This window comes from Schistocerca serialis, chromosome 2 (assembly GCF_023864345.2).
Source record: "Schistocerca serialis cubense isolate TAMUIC-IGC-003099 chromosome 2, iqSchSeri2.2, whole genome shotgun sequence".
NCBI lineage: Eukaryota > Metazoa > Arthropoda > Insecta > Orthoptera > Acrididae > Schistocerca > Schistocerca serialis.
Window position 1 is genome coordinate 424,691,947 of NC_064639.1, and position 20,680 is coordinate 424,712,626.

General features: G+C 41.2%; 1 protein-coding gene across 1 annotated transcript in view; it reads left to right on the forward strand.

The window, feature by feature from the left end:
* Positions 1–20,680, forward strand: part of LOC126456035 (uncharacterized) — a 329,352-nt gene that overhangs the window by 98,935 nt on the left and 209,737 nt on the right. Inside the window, exon 5 of the mRNA XM_050091791.1 lies at positions 15,484–15,598. Within this exon, the coding sequence (XP_049947748.1) occupies positions 15,484–15,598 (115 nt within the window). The remainder of the gene's footprint in view (positions 1–15,483; positions 15,599–20,680) is intronic.

The following is a 20,680-nucleotide window of genomic DNA, read 5'->3' on the forward strand; positions in this document are numbered from 1 at the left end:
TGTTTACCCAAAGTTTTGGCAGATACAGTGCAGGCTGTAGTTTGTGTTCTGCTCTTCACTCATTATAGCAACATGGCAAAGGAGATCTAATTTTTTACTTTGGGCACCAATTGTCCTAGGAACCCTCAGTAAATGACCTCTTAACAAAGAAGATTTAATGTAATTGTTCATTTCACCTTTTCAATGTGTTTCTTTGTAACTAGCCTTCCAGGCTCACAGTCTTCATTCATTATAGTTTTACACACCTACTTTGCCATGTTGACTTCTGTGTGTCAACTTAGTTCAAAAACAAAGGAGTGCTTTCATTAGTAAACAGCCCATTTCAAATCATGATTGGACACTTATGGTCTCAGCTGTTCTGCATTGTAAAACCTCAACAAATAACTGACAACATTAATAACCAGGATCAGGGCAATGACCACTCTGCTCCAGGTGACCATGCTTGTGGCTTTGATGGTGCTTATGATGGGGGGGATAGCTTTCAAGCAGAGTGGCATCAGGGCAGGTTTGCAAATCAAATTCATTCAAACAAATGGCTGTACTGACCCAGCCATTTTAGCTGATAAAGGTAGCAGTATAATCCAGAAATTAATAACACCACACCATTCCATCCTCTCATCAACTGTGGGATGAGTAACAGCTGTAAAGAAAATGAACTAGATAGTTTACTCAGTATCCAGTATGCTCTAAAACTGATAAATAATCCTTTACAGCAACTAAATTGTTATTCTGTTGTTATTCATTGTGGAACATATTGAGGACAAGTTTGCAAAAGTCACTGTGTTTCAGTGATTAGTATTCTTTCCTCATATACTATTCACATTCTGTCAGAATTTTCTTTACTGTATTTAAGCCTCAAGATTCATTTTTATTGATGGCACAAAGCACTTTCTTACCACTTATATAGAGAGCACATGTTAAATATTCTAGCCGGTCAGAATCCTTTTCATACTGTCACACAGCAAAAACTAGAGGAATATCCATCAGTAACTTATTTTCCTAGTACTTTCATCATATATTGCCTTCTGTTCCATATACAAATCATTATTGTTAAATTTCTGTCTTGCAAGTGAACATTAGTAATATAGAAGATGGTTTACTATCTCTTTGTACATTATTAGAATTGTACATATTGACTTTTACATACATTTTTTCATGTAAAATTTCAAATTTTACCATCAAATATTTGCATAAATAGATACTTTACATAGGTGTGATATTACAAACTATCATGTACTCTGTGTTTGACACTATTCTAGCAGCTAACCATTTAACAACAAGCATGCCTTAGGCATGTAAAGTCTGTGTTACATACTGCAATACTTTATACTAACAATGCATTTGACTCCTTTCAGAACTGACTTATAATCCAGACGTTACATATTTTTCTTTTTAAATAGTTTTGTGGATTGATATTTACAAGATGTCAACTACACCATGAAAGTCTACTTATAGAGTTTCCAGAATCAGTATTAAGTAGGAATCTAGGTATGTACTATAGCCCCTGTGTATCACTTTCATAGGGACCTAAAAGACAAGGTTAGACTAATTGACTCCCCCCCCCCCCCACCACGCACGCGCGCGCGCACACACACACACACACACACACACACACACACACACACACACACACACACACACACACACCTGTGTGCATTGAAGCATTCATTCTTCCTGTTTTCCATACACAAATGGAATGTGAAGGGAACCCGATGTGTAGTACAATGGGGTGTACTCTCTGCCATAAACTTTACAATGATTTCTGGAATGTGGCTGTAGATGTAGTTGGGGGACTCCTCAAGAATGCATGAACCTCTGCATCATAAATGTGAACTCCTTTGGAAAGTGAATATTGAGAACATCTTCATGGCAAATGACAGAGCCGCTAAGGCTTTACACAGATTAGACATGTCCACACAAACTGTAACATAGTTGTGATGCTCACATAGGATTTTATAAAAAGTTATTTTAAAAGCTGAATCAAGAGCACTCCGCCTCTTAATTGTAACAAATTCAGAATAGTTCTGGACTTCTTGCTAATCCAGTGGGGGTTTGGCCAAGAACTGCAATGCTGTTCATTACAGATACTACTAAATCTGCTTTCACACAGGCTCATCACAGAAAGGATTTGATTTACTTGCCTTTGTGAGGCAACAATGTATAATCCATTTTATTGTTAACATGTATGGTCATGAGCAGTAGGTAATACTAAATCCAGTTGTTCCAAAAGAAGTAGCTGTTAGAATTCCTTTGTTGGAACAAAAGTGCCAAATGCCCTTATCAGTTATGGTTTTATACTGCAAGTAGGCTGCTTCCTGGGGTGGTATTGAGCTGCTGTCAGCCATGTTTCCTTGGTTGGTCTGTAGACTTCCATTGTATGTTAAATAAGTAACTGAGAACCTCATCCACAAATCCTTCCACACGAATAATGCCATATGCTGATGTGGAATTTTTCCCGTTAATCTTGAAGAATTGCTTTCCAGTTACCACAATGTGTTTTTATGCTCTGTAATCAGTTGTTCTTACACATATTATTTTCTTTTATTTGCAAGACTATAATCACTGGCTTACTGGTACAATTAACAATTATGGCTGTGATCTACAGCCATTCTCAGATTATTATTGTAGCACAAGAAGCCTCCCCATTCCGTCATGGCAATGCATACATCTCTTCTTTCAGGAAATACTAAGTTTATTCAAAAACAAAAGTACAAAATTCCTTACATTGACTTAAATACAGTTGCAAGGACAGTGCACCAGCAATTGCAGCACAGTGTGTTGTCCAAAACAGTTTAGACCAAGTAACTTCGATTGGAAGGTGTTTGTGTGTGTTGTGCTGCGTAAAATAAATGATACGTGTTGAGATTCTGTGTGTCTGTGTATCACTGAGTCATTCCTTGTCAATGCCACATATGAAACTATGCTCATTAGTGACCTCAACTGTGAACATGCCACAATTGCAGTGAAAATCCATGTCTACTCCAGTTATATCAGATATTAGAGCTGTTCTGTACCCACAGTACACTCAACAATAGTGGGTGTGGAGATCAGTTCAGGATGCAAGTGCTAACATTGCTGTGCAGATCAAACTGACTGGGACACAACAATAGCTGATTTTAAGAGTGAACTGGTGCTCTGAACTCAATACAGCAATATTTGGTGATCCCTCATGACCTAGGTGTGTACACCTTCCATGTCTTCTGTGTCTACTGTGTTGCTACACAGACTTTTGGACAGCTGCTCCATACTCAAAACCATTGTGAAACACAGACACCATGTGCAGCAAAACTACCAATTTAGTGTTTGTGAGGACAAATAACATTCTAACTGTGCATCCTGTACCTACTGCAACGTAAGCACCTACTGCATCTACCGTGCCACAATTACAAGCTTTAGACACAACCATATCACAGCAACAACCCAGGCTAATAGTACGGCCACATTCGGTCCGACAACTACACCATGTCTCCTAACAAATGCTATGATAATGTGTTACTATGCTGCCATCAGAGGGCAGCAACTGGTGGACTACACCACACAGTGACTAGTAGCAGTGCAACCTAAAATCCATCTGTTCAGACCCGACCAAGTGACTTTATGGTTCACAATGACAGAGTATGTTTTATGACGTCAGGAACTGTGGATCATAACTCCACATTTATCATGCTAATACGTCATCTCACTGAGCATGCAAAGTTAACCAATGACCTAATACTCAGCCAACCTTCCAATAACAAATACAGCACAATGAAGGCAGCACCCTTGCAATTCTTTTCTCACTCACCAGAGCAACAGTTGTGGCAAGTGATACATATGGAACATTTATCAGACAGCAAGCCCCCCCTCAACTGAAGAATTGCTATAGTCATTAGTGGATCCCACCCTGATGCCAGATCCCACCTTCTGGACGTATGGATTGTGAAGCTCCCTCGGCAACTGCAGCTGACAATGTTCGCCCATGAAAATGATTCAGTGGACAGGAAACGGGCCCGGAGCAAGCCCACCCCTCTCTTCCTGTCCAACTAGCCAGCGTAGTGAATGAAGCTGACACAGTTCAACAATGAATGAAGCTGATGTCATGACCCTCAGCCCAAATGCTGGCAGTTAGACTACACATGGCATGAGACCACCAACCGATAACACCGGGCCAGCTGATATTACCACATCACTGCCTCCTCACTGCTGTTACCACATGTTTTGGTTGTGATACTGTAATATATCAACATCAGTGATCACCTCTTGTGAGCCGATCGATATAAGCACACCAAGCAACCCAGCACTGACAAGTCGTCTCTTCTCCACAATGACAACACACACTGGAGGCATTATGTACATGGGATATATTGATTAATACATATTTCCCAATCAACACAGGCTAAGGAGGACATACACTACCATGACACACTCGAACCATGCTACAAGGCCTCAGGTTTACAACTCGGCAAACAAGACCAACGTCCACATGCAAGGCAAAGCAGAACATACCATACAAATTATGGACTAGTTGTGTTGTCCTTGAATGCTCCACGTTGCTAACATGGCAGAGCCAGTCCTGAGGGTGGATTTCCTCAAAGTTCCATCTCTCCCTTGTTCTTGACTGGATCACTCTTTTGTATCACATCACACATACTGCCAGCACAAAATCCAACAACTTAATGCCACTACTGATGAAACGTATCAAGATGTGCCATCTCCACCATCCAGGTACATCTCTTTGCGTTCTGGAATAGCGCATGTCCCCTGCATTACGACGACGATGATAGATTACACCAGAAAATTCACAAGCAGTTGCTCTCCCTTGTTTACATGTGCGAGCAGCTATGACACATAACATATGTCACAGCTACTGTGAAAGATGCAGCCATGTCCCCAAAGGGCAAACATGACCCTCCACTAAAGGCTTAGGTTGCCGTGCAGCCTGACCCCCTCCAGTGCAACAAATACATGCTGCAGCAACAACCCCTGACCTGCTACAGCGACGACAAACACATGCTACAATGGCCACAAACAATGCAGCTGCACCTCCAACAGACATCCACACCCTTTGGCTACACACGGAGGTAGCCGTGCCAACTTAATCACTACACAGGCAAATCTCTCTGATCAGTAAAGCATGTCTCGTGCCTGTTGTCTTCCCAAGACCTTTCTGACCACAGTGATGCACTGTGAGTTCTACTTTATCAGTGGTGGTTAAAAGTGATATGATGCACTGCATAAATATGACAACAGATCCCCCTGTTCAGCAAAAAACAAGCCACCTTACCCAGGCTCTCCTGCAAGCAGCTAAGGTGACAGTGAATAACATGTTGCACATGGGCATTGTACAGCCATCAGACAGTGCTTTGGAATCTCCAGTTAAATTAGTCACTAAGACAGTCAGTTCTGTCCAGCAATGTGGAGACTATAGAATAAAACACTTAACTCATGCAAGATTTGTGACGGTTACCCTGTACCAGACATACAGCACTTTACTCATGTGCTCACAGGGGCAAAGGTTTTTCCTGTGATTGATTGTACAAAGGCATACTACCAGATCCTTATGCATCCAGATGATGTTAAGATGGGCATTGTCATGCTATTTGGCTTATTTTAATTTCTGGTAATGTCGTACTGCCTCAAAAATGTGACATAGGCCTGGCAATGGTTCATGGATGGGTATTGTTTAAACTGAGCTGCTGCTGTGCATATTTAGATGACATTCTGATTTTTTACCACGAGCATCAGAACAAAAAATTTCAATTCAGACACACATTCTCACAGCCCTCTAAGACTCAGGGGTGACCATAAACAAAGACAACTCACAATTATGTCAGTTTTTTCAGACTTAACTCAATGTGGAGGGGATTAAGCCCACATCAGACTGCACTCACTCAGCTCAACAGGTGCTGACACCTCACACGTATCATGACCTTAGAGACTTTAGATGACTCTTGGGAATCCTTAATTTTTATAGATGACACCTTCCACATGCTGCACGGGCTCAACTGCCAATGACCAATGCTTTGTCGGGCCCGCACATACAAGGTAAATGTAAACTATTATGGTTGTCAGAAATGCAAGCAGATTTTTCCCATGCAAAGGAGTGCTTTTCGGATGCAGTTGCTATTGGACATCTGATACCAGACACACAGCTTACAATTATGACAGACGCAAGCAACACATCTGTAGGTGCTCTCCTTCAGCAGGAATTACCTGTGATCACAACATCTGTGATTTTTCTCCAGAAAGCCTACAGCCTCACAGAAAAAAATGGTTGTCTTTTGTCTGCAAACTAATCGCAGTTTGAGGCTGTTTGCTTTTTTGTGAGGATATTGAGGGCCTGCACTTGATTAATTATCTATACATATAGTAAACTTCTAGGGGATGCCATTTGACATCATCTACAGTCAACCCAAGTCACTTTTGACACCTTGATCTTTTAGCACAGTATTCTACAGATGTCCACCTCCATGGGGCAGATACTATCACAGATTACTTGTCATGAGTCAGCACCATCTCCCTCACTCTCAACTTCAGCGAAGTTGCAGAACAACAGGAACATAATCAGATGGTTGGTAAATTGCTCGATGATGCATGAACTAAACTCAGGGTTGAATGCCGACATATCCCGGGGATAGATGGAACTGTCCTTTGTGATGTGTCACAATAATGTATTTGGCTTATTATACCTTTGTCAATGTGATGCACGATTTTTGACACACATCAAATCTCAGCCATCCAGGCATGTGGCTGACAACTTGGAGATGCTGAGTGTTTTGTTTGGCCAGATGTTGAGCACAGTTGTCCTGAATTGACAAGGGCATGCGTAGATTGTCAATGCAGGAAAGTGGGCCAGCACTCGCAGACTCACCTCTGCAGGTTCAAAAGTCCACATGGGGGGTTCGTACATGTACACCTCACTCTAGTGTAGGCCATACAAACTGGAGCACTGCTTGTGTGCCCTGGTGCCATGCTAAGCGGCACTGGTGCTTTTCCACCCCCTCTCCTCTTACCTACCATGTAGTGGTTGTAGCAGCACATGTGTGACACAGCACTCACTCTCACATCATCTTCAGCGCACTGAAGTATCCGTTGGGAATCTTATCAGATTGGACACTGTTAATCTGCCTTGCGAGTGTTCAGCATGAGCAGAATAGGTTTGGATTTAGGTGTGCCATTTTTAATGCTCTGCAGGAAGGTTTGTATTTGTTTGTGAAGTGTGATGGGAAAGCACTGTGCTTAATATGTCTCTCTACCATAAACATCACTATGAAAATAACAATTCCTTAACACACGAGGGAATTGTTGGAACAGATGTAAGTGAACTGATTACTAAATGAAAATCAGAACTCCCACAATCTGGAAAGGTAAACCTTGAAGAAAAATAAAAATATACCTGTGTGTAATTGTACTCATATCTATAGAAACTTCCAGTATTTCAATGTAGATAGTGCTGATAAACTAAATTATGAGACTGTTCTGATTTTAAAGTTAATTATTGCTGTTGTCCCCCAGACATCTGAGATGAATTGCACATTGGAAAGCACAGTTGGAGCAAGCTACAGTGTTGCACTGAAAACTGCAAAAAGTGGAAGACCTTTTACGAATGGACAATTTGTAATAGAGTATTTTGTAGTGTGTTTGGAGGTAATATGCCCATCTGCAGTGGCCCAATTTGAGGCTTTATGCATGTCTGAACATACAATTTCTCAAAAAGAGTGCAAGAAATTCGTTCAGAATTAAAGGAGCAGTTGCAGAATAAATTTTGTAACTTTGTAGAGTACTCAATTGCCCTAGATGAGATCACTGACAATCACAGGATAGCTCAACATGTGATTTTTGTAAGGGGTGTCGAAAAAGATTTCACTGTTACCAAGAAACTGTTGGATGTTATTTCTTTGAAAAGTACCACAGTGTGGAAGATATTTTCTTGCCTGTAAAGGTGGTTGTGAACTACATGCATTCGTTACTCGAGCACCTGTAGAGGACTGCAATTGGTGGGGCCCTTGCAATGTTGTCCGGAGGGGGTAGGTTTTATAGGGTGTATGAACGAAGTGTGCGAAAGTGAGCTTCCCCTAATTTTGACAATACACTGCCTTTTATATCATGAACAGCTATATGCAAAAGTTTTCCACAAATTAGGCCCATCATGGATAACTTCGCAAAAAATGTGAATTTTTGTAGAAAGCAAGGATGGTATCATCGAGAATTCAAAGGATTTATGGAGCATCTTGAATCAATCCACAAAGACATTCCTTTTTGTTGTGCTGCATGATGGCTCAGTTGCTCAAAAGTACTTTAAATCGGTTTTGATCTGAGACAAGAAATAGCCCTGTGCACTGATGTGAAGTGTTCTCCACAGTCAGACTTGCATGATGAGCAATGTATTGCTGACTTCACTTTCATGAAAGACATCATGGTGTATTTACGTGATTTACATATCTCATTGCAAGATAAAAATAAATTAGTTGCTACTATGTGTGACCTTATTGAAAGTTTCAAATTGAGCTTTTGCTTTTTAAAAGTCAGCTTCAAGGAGGAAATTTGGACAGTTTTCCCCTCCCCGAAATCCTCAAATTTAGGTACTTCTAAACACTTCAGTGAGTACGCAAAGGCCCTATGGTCATTGCATAAAGAACTTGAAGGTAGGTTTGAAGAAATAAAACCTGCTCTCAAAAGTTTTTATGATGCTTTTTCTGGTGCACCCAGGATTTGCCCCCATCATATCTCCGGCAAGTTTAGCTGATAAAACTACATGTGACTCAATTTTAACAGACCACTATTACCATCACAGTGGTTTCACTTTTAATAACTTATGTCTTGACCACACTTTTATTTTTCAACAGCTTTACGCATTTCAACTTTCCATCATTTTCAAAGGCTATAAAATAAAACACAAAACTGATATCAGAAGATAAGAAAATATGATGCATTTCACCATTGATAAGAGACATATTACAATGACTAGAACATGACTTTCTAGCTTACCAATATTGTGTCAGTCATACAAAATCATTAGAATTGTTGGATCATGTCAACATTCCTGATCACGAGACAGGTGCAAACTGCTACCAAAGGAAAATTTTGCAAGCCAAGTGGACTAAACTGCAAGGAGGCGGGGCTGGGTACATGGTACACACTGTAATTTGTTTCTGTTTACAGCTACAATTTTCAGTGTTGCAACGTATGCCAAAGGTAGATAAAGAATGTTGTAAATTAGTGCAAAATGAGGAGTGCAATAAAACTATTCTTTCTGTCTATATACAAAATTGGCATTATTAATATTATTATTATTATTATTATTATTATTATTATTATTATTATTATTATTATTATTAATTTCAATACTGGTACTCTAATGCTTTCTTGGATGACAAGAGGCAGTGTGGTGTTGGGATGCAAGACTCATGCCTCTCTTCCAGTTGACTTACACATTGTGCATACAGCTGATCCTCTACGCTACGTCGCTCTCTTCATTTAATTCTTCTCTGAAGACTGTATCAGGTTAAGGAGAATATTATTAACCAGCTCTATATTCTTGCAATAAATTATGTACTCGTTGGATTTTGTCAGTTAAACAACAATATATTTTCGACTCTCATCCCAAAGTAATAATTATTATATACAAACTTCAGCAAGCCAACTGGTTCCAAGATAAATGTTAGAATCTACTACTATTCATTCATACAGTTACATACATTCTGCCACATCCAGAGCAAAGACATAAAGTAAGAATTTCGATATAACACACTCTTCATCTGTCTCTTTAATGATCCTCATGACACTACACACCATGGAACTTATCCAGATTCTCTTTGACATTTTGACATAACTTGTAGGGCGCTGCTTGTAACCACTTGTCAGGGCCGCTCGTCAGACACAGCTCCTGGCTCCTCGTGGCAGCTGTCCTTCCTGCACACACACAGACACGTGGTGCAGTAAAAAGGCTCTCTCTCCCTTGCCATTAAAATATCAGGTATTCGAGATGGTGGAGAGCCAAGTGTTTCTAGAATTTACCCTGAAATTCTTGAGGCACTACAGTACGCCACATGATGCGCACTGATTTGCCCAGCCACATTCACCAAACATGACTCTTGCCTCACCAAGCACTGCCACAACACATTCCTGTCCTACCAGTGCACAAAAGAGCTGTGTCTGCCTCCCTCACCTTCCCCCACCTCAACAGCACTACAGTGGAGCACCAGTGCTTTTGCTGATGCCGGCCAGTTCTTGCGAAGCACCTGATTTGGCATGACCTACTCTAGTGAGACCCTTACTAGAATCAAAATTATATAAGTGCATACTTTGATGATTGACCATGTAACCCACTGATTGGAGGCTGCGCTGCTTTCTGATGTTACAGCAGAATCTACATTCAGCGCTTTAATGATGAACTGGATCACCCAGTTTGGCTGCCCTGACACCATTACGGCATATTAGGGACATCAATTTGATTCTTCTAGTCTTAACGCATTACACAACATAAGCAGAATTCTCACCATCAGTCCACAGCTTATCACCCTCCCCCCCCCCCCCCCCCAACCCAAAGCAATGACCTGTCGGAATGGTGGCATCAAGCAATGGAAACTGAACTCATGTGCCATGGGGGTGAATGGAGGAAGACTGTCCCGTTGGTGCTCCTTGGAGACCACACCATATACAGTGATACTTTTAAATGCATCACTAGCAGAGATTCTATATATGGAGACAGTTACGCTGCCAGTGGCATTTGTGCTGCCTACATCCATACCCAGCTCATCAGACTCACTAGATATGGTACAAAGAGCATAATATTAGAGGTGATACTGTAATGACAGCACTGCAGCCACCTTATGATGGACCATTTCAAGTGCTGCAACTGCACAGCCACATGTTTGATATAAACTTAATGAAAAGATGATAACAATGTCTATCAACAGACAAAAGATCACAAGAACCCTTGACTCCTTGGATGACACAAGTAATCTGCAGCAAGATGTCTCAGGTGACATGCCTGCCATTAGCGCTCTGATGGCACAACCAGGAGATATCACCACAGATGTTAGAGATTTTCAGCCACAAGAAGTAGAAGTAAAACTGATTGGCGATCACCTCTCTATAGAAGCCACACAATGGCACCAGTTCTGCATCTACAACCATTGCTACAAGACTGATCCCCACTTTCCATTTGCCAACACAGTGGATGTCATGGCAGTGGCATCTCTCACAGACAGACCAGCTAACAGCCTTCCTGCCAACTATTGCCACAACTGGCAACACAAATGTGACCCCAACAACACAGCAGCCTTTGCAGTGACCAACAAGTCAGTGACTCTGGCAGATGAGGAACTGCCATTAGCCCCCCACAACATTGCACTACAGCTGCCCGTTATGCCTTCCACTGCAGCTCACTTCCTCTAACCTTAGCACTGTCTCCAATCAACAATCGCCAACGAGATTCATCAGCACACTCTTACCAACTCCATCTGCAGCACTCTGGACCATGAATGTGCCAGCCATGGTGAAGCTGGTCATGTGATCTCTCACAGCAGCCCATTGAGAAGCAATCTGATCATGTTTCATGATAGTGCCAGTCATGCAAACTTGCACAGGACCTGCAGCTAGAAGTGCCACCCATTGGTTGTCAACAAAGCCTCCTCCCTACTTCAGCGTTCTGCAGTCTGGGAGGAAGGTGGGCAGCACCCCAAACAGTATTACTGACCATTGATGGCAGTGCAGAATGAAGTGTCTGCACCCAAACTGGATAGTTCAGACAGAGTGACTGTGGCTACGAAGTCTTTCGCGACGTATTTCCTGAGTAAAAATTTCTCGGTGTACATGCCGCGTCAAATCAGGATAAATCTCCAAGCTTTCGACCACTACCTCCATGGTCGTCGTCAGGGCTAAAACTGACTGTCGTGAACTAGCAAGGTTCCCACTTTTATATGCAAAGGACGGCTTCTTATTGGCTGGAATACGTCAGCGATATGGCGCGTAGCGAAGTGGTGCCCTCTACTTCCATAGATGTAGTTGCTATCCCGCGTTGCTTGCAGCGCCATCCCTTAAATCAAGAGGTAAAGTGCGAGAAGTTTTTCTCTGCGATTTTTCTTTATCCAGTGCACTCTTCCAAGTGTTGCTAAGTGCATAGCCGTTGTCTCTATTAAAGTTATTATCGCTAAGTCTAATTTCGACTGCTTCCCGGATCACAGAGTCCCAGTAATTCGATGTGTGGGCTATTACTCTGGTTTCTTCAAATAAAATCTTATGCTTGTTAAGCAGGCTATGTTCAGCCACCACTGATTTTTCCAAATACCTGTATTTCAGGTGGCGTTGGTGCTCGATGCAGCGGTCGGCAACGGTTCTTACAGACTGGCCCACGTAATTCTTGCCGCATTCGCAAGGAATAGTATAAATTCCCGGCACTCTTAAGCCGAGACTATCTTTGACTGGTCTCAACATTTCCTTAATTTTCCTAGGTGGTCAGAAAACTGGTTTTATTCCTTGCCTCTTCAGGACTCTGGCTATCTTGCTCGTTGTAGCACCGCAAAAAGGAAGCCGTGCTATGTGTTGGTCCTCTTCTTGTATGTGGCCGGCCACATACAAGAAGAGGACCAACACATAGCGCAGCTTCCTTTTTGCGGTGCTACAATGAGCAAGATATGTATGTGGCCGGCCACATACAAGAAGAGGACCAACACATAGCGCGGCTTCCTTTTTGCGGTGCTACAACGAGCAAGATAGCCAGAGTCCTGAAGAGGCAAGGAATAAAACCAGTTTTCCGACCACCTAGGAAAATTAAGGAAATGTTGAGACCAGTCAAAGATAGTCTCGGCTTAAAGAGTGCCGGGAATTTATACTATTCCTTGCGAATGCGCCAAGAATTACGTGGGCCAGTCTGTAAGAACCGTTGCCGACCGCTGCATCGAGCACCAACGCCACCTGAAATACAGGTATTTGGAAAAATCAGCGGTGGCTGAACATAGCCTGCTTAACAAGCATAAGATTTTATTTGAAGAAACCAGAGTAATAGCCCACACATCGAATTACTGGGACCCTGTGATCCGGGAAGCAGTCGAAATTAGACTTAGCGATAATAACTTTAATAGAGACAACGGCTATGCACTTAGCAACACTTGGAAGAGTGCACTGGATAAAGAAAAATCGCAGAGAAAAACTTCTCGCACTTTACCTCCTGATTTAAGGGATGGCGCTGCAAGCAACGCGGGGTAGCAACTACATCTATGGAAGTAGAGGGCACCACTTCGCTACGCGCCATATCGCTGACGTATTCCAGCCAATAAGAAGCCGTCCTTTGCATATAAAAGTGGGAACCTCGCTAGTTCACGACAGTCAGTTTTAGCCCTGACGACGACCATGGAGGTAGTGGTCGAAAGCTTGGAGATTTATCCTGATTTGACGCGGCATGTACACCGAGAAATTTTTACCCAGAGTGACTGTGATTGTAAAATGTTTGTGTATTGTGCTCTGAAGAATAAATTTACTTGTTGAGATGTGACCAATGATTTGCACTCATATGACTAGTGCCTGATCTAGATACACCTAACAGAAGCAGCAGTTTCCGTAAGGAAGCTAACAAAATAAATGCTAAGTAAGACTATCGGACACACTATAGGCCGCGAGGTTCTCTCAAGCTAGTTAGCATTTGAACCCTCAAAGCCATATGCCTGTTCCTGATTTAAAATTCCACTCCTCACCCCATTGATGGGGGGAGGGGGGGGGGGGGAGGTGGTCTTCATAGGTGGAGTGAAGACTTGAGAATGGATGTATCAGTGGCTTGTTAGATTGTGTTCATAATTATAATCCACTCATTCCTGGGAGCTCACTCAATCTTCAGTCAATCAGTGGGCTGTAGAGTGTCCAGATGGTCTTACTGAGTATTTATTTTGTTGGCTTCCTTACAGATGATGCTGCTGCTTCAGTTAGGTGTATCCAGATCAGGTACTAGCCACCTAACTGCAAATCATTGGTCACATTCTACTGAGCAGTGCCGGTGAGTGCTCAAGTGCCTACTGAGACAATGGTGGCTGAGACTCACCCAATAGCAATGTTGAATGCGCATGCTCTTCCATCTTCTTCAGAAGCTATAGTTGTAGTTTTGTATGAAGTTCCCATCTGATTTGCATAAGGTGCATGTGATAAGAGAGCACCAAACAGATTCTGTGGATTAAACTTCCCATGAAAGAGTAATGGATGAGAAAACTCTGTGAAGGAGGGTGGGGGCCCCAGGTTTAGAAAACATATAGTCATCATTGATTAATACAACCACACTGATGTCATTTTTGTGGAAGATGTAGCCTCTCTTCACAGGAATTTCTGTGTCGAAAACCCCAATTCTCTCAGATAAAATGTGAACACATTTAGCTCCCACTGGAGTATGATAGCCATCTAACACAGGAGTTTGATGCAACCTCTTCCTGATTTTACCACATGAGTGAGTTGGCTCTAATATTTTGAGGGATTGTTCCTGTAGCTAGACATTTCCTTACGAGTTCTACACCAATATTATCTGTTAGTGTTCTGTTACTACTCTGACTAGACCAAATAATGAGGGGATAAGGATATCCAAAGGTCATACCAGGCCCATGCCCAGCCTGCGTTGAGGATGGGGAGTTGCACTTACCATCCAGCAGTAATTTATCAAGGTGGATCAGGTTTACAAGATCCTCACTGTTTCAAATTCACCAGCACATCATACTGCTACTAACTTCACTACAGAACAAATTTCCTCAAGAGCAAGAAGGCCATTTGACTTCGAAACATGAGCTACAGTCACTTGGTATGAAGCAGGTTCAGTCACAACTCCAGGGCTGGAACTGACTGCCATACTGCTTATTGAATTTAATAAGCATTTTATGACATTTTAAATGAGCACAACTACTACAAAGCTGTATTCACAGATGGATCTAAACAGCAGGATTCCCTTCATTGCTCTGTTATTTCCCCCATGTTCACAAGATCCATCTACCTATAGAGTTCACTGTGTTCAGTGCAAAATTATATGCCATCTCGAGTGCATTGGAACAGATTAGATGTGTTGAGACTACTCAGAATAGAAGAGGTCCTTCGCATATAATACAGTCTTATGATGAATGGCTTCTTGCTCCAGTGTGTTGCTTGTGGCATACATGTCACATTACACAACATTTTGGAGGATTGTTTTATATTCAGACACGAGGGCAGCAGCTAATTCATCTGCAGATTTTGCCCTTTCCTTTAGAAGGCAAAGAGTTGAAGTTGGAATATATGATTTTGTTACATAAGTTGCACCAAAGATGAAACTGATTTACTGTAATAAATGATTTCAAACCTCTTGTGACCAAGGTTGCCATTTTTCTTGATTGCAATATTAATGTTGCTGTTGTTAAACACATTGTTACCAGTGGAATCCAACCTCACGATTTACAATTTAATTTTCTTAGCTAACTCATTTTTTTAATACTCTTAAAACAACTTGACATCTATATATTATTCTCAACAAATATGTTACATTGTGTTTATTTTCAGATACTGAAGAGTGAACAGAAACTCAGAGAGAGTTGCATGATATTAATGGATGGTAACATTCCTCAGGAGACAGTTGATCTAATATTGAAGCTTGCTGAGGATGGTGACATACCAGGTACAGTTTTTTTATTACTTACAAATATTTTATTTGTGCTATAATATATAGAATAAATAACTTGCCACCCCTTTAATGACATAACAGTTTGAATTACAAATTACAGGTTTTTTTCTTAGGAAGTTTTAGTACCATGCAACTAACACATTATACAACAAACAGAGAATAGCGAGAAAAGTCTGAAACTCAAAATTAGAAGGCACTAAGAGTTTCCAACAAATGCATGAATTAGAATCTTGTGTGTGTTGGCTTGGATTCAAGGCATCAAAAAATAAACCTTATGAGCCTAAAAATAATTTGATTATGAAATAGAAACAACACTGCCAACAAAATAAAGGCAGACTTAACCAAAAGTGCACAATCAAAATCTACTTGCTGGCATGTTCTTTACAAGGTTGTCTAGACATCGCTGCCAACACCTATCCTGATATTGGATGGTGGTGCTCTTGAGGTCATTCAGTGCGTAAGAAGGTTTGTGCAACAACATACAGCAAGTTTCAACTAATCACAAGCATGTTCAATGGTGTTCATGTTGGGCCATTTCATTCAGTTGATTCTTGCCTCCTGGAGGAAGGCATTTATGAGATGGATTTAGATTAGACATCTGGCCTTAACTCTTTGAAAGATGAACTCTTGGCCAAAATGATGATGTAGTGCTGGACATAGGTTGGATGATCTGTCCTTACAGTGCACAGTCCTCAAATTACCCTTAATAACAATGAGGGGCTTTCGACATCCTTACATGACCCTGGCCAAAACCATGACTGACCTGTCTCCCTGCTGAACCTATGGTGCTACATACCTGACACATGGATTAGTAAAGGTCCACCTTCACACTCTTCTACAGCCATCACACACATCCTAGATTCATCAACGAAGAGAACCTGACACCAGTGATCCATGTCTTCCCTTGCACACTTTCGTAGTAAACCACAGAGTTGAAGGGTTTTTGTTTTATTATAATAAAATCTAGATGCCAAATTGATTGTCTGGGGAGTGTTGCATACTGTCTGAGTCAACACAGCAGTCCAAAAAGGTATACTTAAAAAAAAAAAAAGGCAAATTAATTACAAACCATGGCATGCACACACTTTATTCAACATGTAAAGGTCACTATAGATATTTGGATTTAGATTATGACATGTTTGATATACCTGCCATCATTGGTGATAATGTGGTGCAGATGAGTTGGGTTGGGTTGTTTGGGGGAAGGACACCAGACAGCGAGGTCATCGGTCTCATCGGATTAGAGGAGGACGGGGAAGGAAGTCGGCTGTGCCCTTTCAAAGGAACCATCCCGGCATTTGCCTGGAGCGATTTAGGGAAATCACGGAAAACCTAAATCAGGATGGCCGGACGCGGGATTGAACCGTCGTCCTCCCGAATGCGAGTCCAGTGTCTAACCACTGCGCCACCTCAGTGCAGATGAATAGCGAAATTCTGCATGACCTGCTGAAGTGGTGGAACATTGATCCTGTCGATGACCTCCTGAATGGCTGTTTTCAGCTCAGCAATGATTTTTGGGTTATCACTGTACGCCTTGTCTTTGTACAGCCCCACAAAAAGGAGTTGCATGTGTTCAGATCTGGAGAATATGGGGGCCAACTGAGGCCATGCTGGTGGCCTCTGAGTACCCAAGACCTAGGATACGGTCCCAAAAGTGTTCCTCCAGGACATCAAAAACTCTCATGTTTTGGGTCAAGCTCCATCTTGCATGAAACATGTCTTGTCAAAAACAGGGTCACTTCGGATGACTGGGATGAAATCATTTTCCAAAACCTTCACATACTGCTCAGAAGTCACCATGCCGTCAAGGAATATTGCACTGATTACTCCGTGACTGGACATTGCACACCACATAGTCACTCACCGAGAATGAAGAGATCGCAAAATGCACCAATTTTGCTTATTGACAAACCCATCCAAATGAAAGTGGGGTTTGTCGCTAAACCAAATAACAATGTACATATTGATTCCCATTGTGCCTCATGACCACCCATGCAGTTTGAACATCTTAATACAAACCAGACAGAAGTTAAAACAATTTTATTTCAAATAGTTCAATATTGTCACCCTGTATGAGGTACTTGTCATCAGTTGGTGTTAATGTACATACATGGCCACTGTGAGGAAGATGTTCTCTGTTTTCTCTCTCATGATAATGGCTGAATGTTCAAATGGCATTACTGTGGTGTGCGCCAATTCAGCACACAACTTCTGGCAACACTTGTTGTTCTAAAATGGAAACGTCCACAAGCTTGAAATAACTTCTAAGGTATGTTAACGGACTGCCAGTGTACACAAGCTGCATTGTCCATTTCTTGGTTGAACACACGGCATGTTCTATTGAACTGCACAGAGAATGCAGGTTTACTTTAGTTTATTTGCATGTTCTATTCTCGACAGTTCGCCACAATGTGGAACATGTTACTAGATTCGCAGATTAACACATGTTCCTCTGAGGAAACATGGCTGCTTGACTTTCATTTACATAACTAGACTGTTTGTTTAAGCTTAATCTATAACTAAATTTTATAAATGCAACCCAACCACATACATACCATCAGTTCAGAAATTCATGTATGGAGCAGGAGTAGTTTTAAAGCATAAAAATTTTAAATTTCTCTGTAAAATCTTCATTATCTGCCAGTATTTTTAAATCATATTGAAGGTGGTCAAATACTTTAAATGGCTCTGAGCACTATGGGACTTAACTTCTGAGGTCATCAGTCCCCTAGAACTTAGAACTACTTAAACCTAACTAACCTAAGGACATCACATGCATCCATGCCCGACGCAGGATTCGAACCTGCGACCGTAGCAGTCTCGCGGTTCTGGACTGAAGCGCCTAGAACTGCACGGCCACCGCGGCCGGTCTCAAATACTCTTACGGTTACATACTTCATTATTTCTGTCCAAAAGTAAGCTTAAATGGTGAATAGTGGATGGTATTTTTGTTCCTGTTATTGCTAGTGTGCTGTTATTGCTGTTCAAGTAGTGCCTGACTGTTCACAACAAATTTAATATGAGAGTAAATGTATTGTGAGGCTGTTGTTAGCATGCTAAATTTTTAAAAATTTGCCTACATGGAGTTAAAGGCTGGACACCAGATATTATCATTACAGCATGTTACAGTGTAATTAATTCTTTATCTTGGTACATAGAATTTCCCCTATATTTATTTTCTACATGCTGTAAAAGAATGGAAGTATTCAAAGTAAGCTAATTTTCTAATGTTTTTATTGCCAGTCAGCAATTACACATAAAGTAAATGCTGCTGAACTCAAGTGTTTGAGGACAACCATAAAATGTGATTTGCAGTTCAAGTTTTGATAGCAAAGAGCAGAGTGCTCCATCTTGCTGGAAAATTATCCATGGTTGATATTGTTCTAACTTTGGGGCTATGAACTGTTGCAAAACGTCTAAGTAAATGTTAGTGGTAATGGATTTTTCATGAAGAAAACTGGTCCAAAAACCTTGCTATGCAGGAGGCTGCACCAAAAATTTACTTTTTCGCTGTCTCGCTGTAAATGTACAGTAGCATGTGGACACTCTGAACCCCATTTACAGACATTATGCCTATTTACCATTCCACTGACATGAAAGGTGAATTCATCGGTAAAGCATATGCAATTTAGATGATCGTTGCGCCATCAATCCTGTTGAGAATCTCAGTTGCAAATTCAGCATGTGTCAGCAAATCACTTGGTTGAAAGGCCTGCACAACTTTCACTTTGTAAGCATGCAACCTAAGCCTTTCATGATGAATCTCCACCACACTTGCTTGCGGTATTTGAAGTTCACATGATGCTTGACGAGTTGATTTAGACAGACCCCGTTGAAACAATTGCTGAACATGATCAACAGTTGCATCACTCACACGAGGCCTGCCACTTCGAGGACAATCTTCAGCGCTGCCTATTTCGTTAAACTTTGCACACCAGCGCTTTATTGATTTAACGTCAGGAGGGCTGCATCCATAAGGAGGCCAAAAATCACACTGAACACTGATGGGTGATTTTGTCTTGTGAACCCAAAGCACACATTGTGCTTTCTCCTGCTTCGATGCCATTTTTCCAGCAACTAATGTGACCTAACAGACCACGTCAGTGTTGTGCAGCACTAGCACCATCTATTGGTCACAACAACTAGCAACACTAACCTATGTAATGACACCAAATATAGCTTATTATGTCAAACGGCTATTCTGTTATACATTTTTATAATTTGGGAAAGACTTTGTGCTCATTCTGTATATGGTTGAATGCAAGAGTGACATTAAAATATGCTTTTAATATTTTGATTGAAATTAGAATTTTTGCTTTTAAGAAAGTTAATTACTTTCTGATTTCACTTAAGTTGGAGTGAGCTCAAAATCACTAAAAGCTTTTGGTGCTGACTGTTGCATAAACAAAAGTGCTTTTTCTTTTGAACTGGCTCCACTAAGTTTATCAGTTACTTTCAGAAAGTGGTTGTTAAGCAGATGGATTGTATATTTGATGCCAAGAGCCATTTGGTCATATCTTTGTTAGATTATTCTGTTCCCTGGTGAAATTCCTCAGTTCCTTCTAATCACAGTCTATAACATTTTTTGAACAGTTTGTTATAATTGTGGTATAACTGATTTAAAGGCCTACTTTCAGGCTTTGCTCTGTCACATTATTTCACTTGTAGTTGACTGTATGTTCACTGGAGACTAACAGTACAGTGTCATTTGCAAGCCAAAAGTTTATCAGATGTTCCATTCAACAGTGCTACTTCTTTGTTTTCCCAGTTTAAGGAGCAGAAACCTTTGTAGAACTGCTGAGAATAATGTTGGAGAGGTGGTATATCCTTGCCTGACTTCTTTTCTAAATTCTTTATTTCTCCCTGTCTACATGATGTTTGATGCAAGCTGTAGCATTTAAATACACTGAAGTGCCACAGAAACTGGTAGGCATCCATATTCAAATACAAAGATGTAAACAGGCAGAATATGGCACTGAGTCGGCAACACCTATATAACACAACAGTGTCTAGTGCAGTTGTCAGATTGGTTATGGCTGCTACAATAGCAGGTTATCAAGATTTAAATGAGTCTGA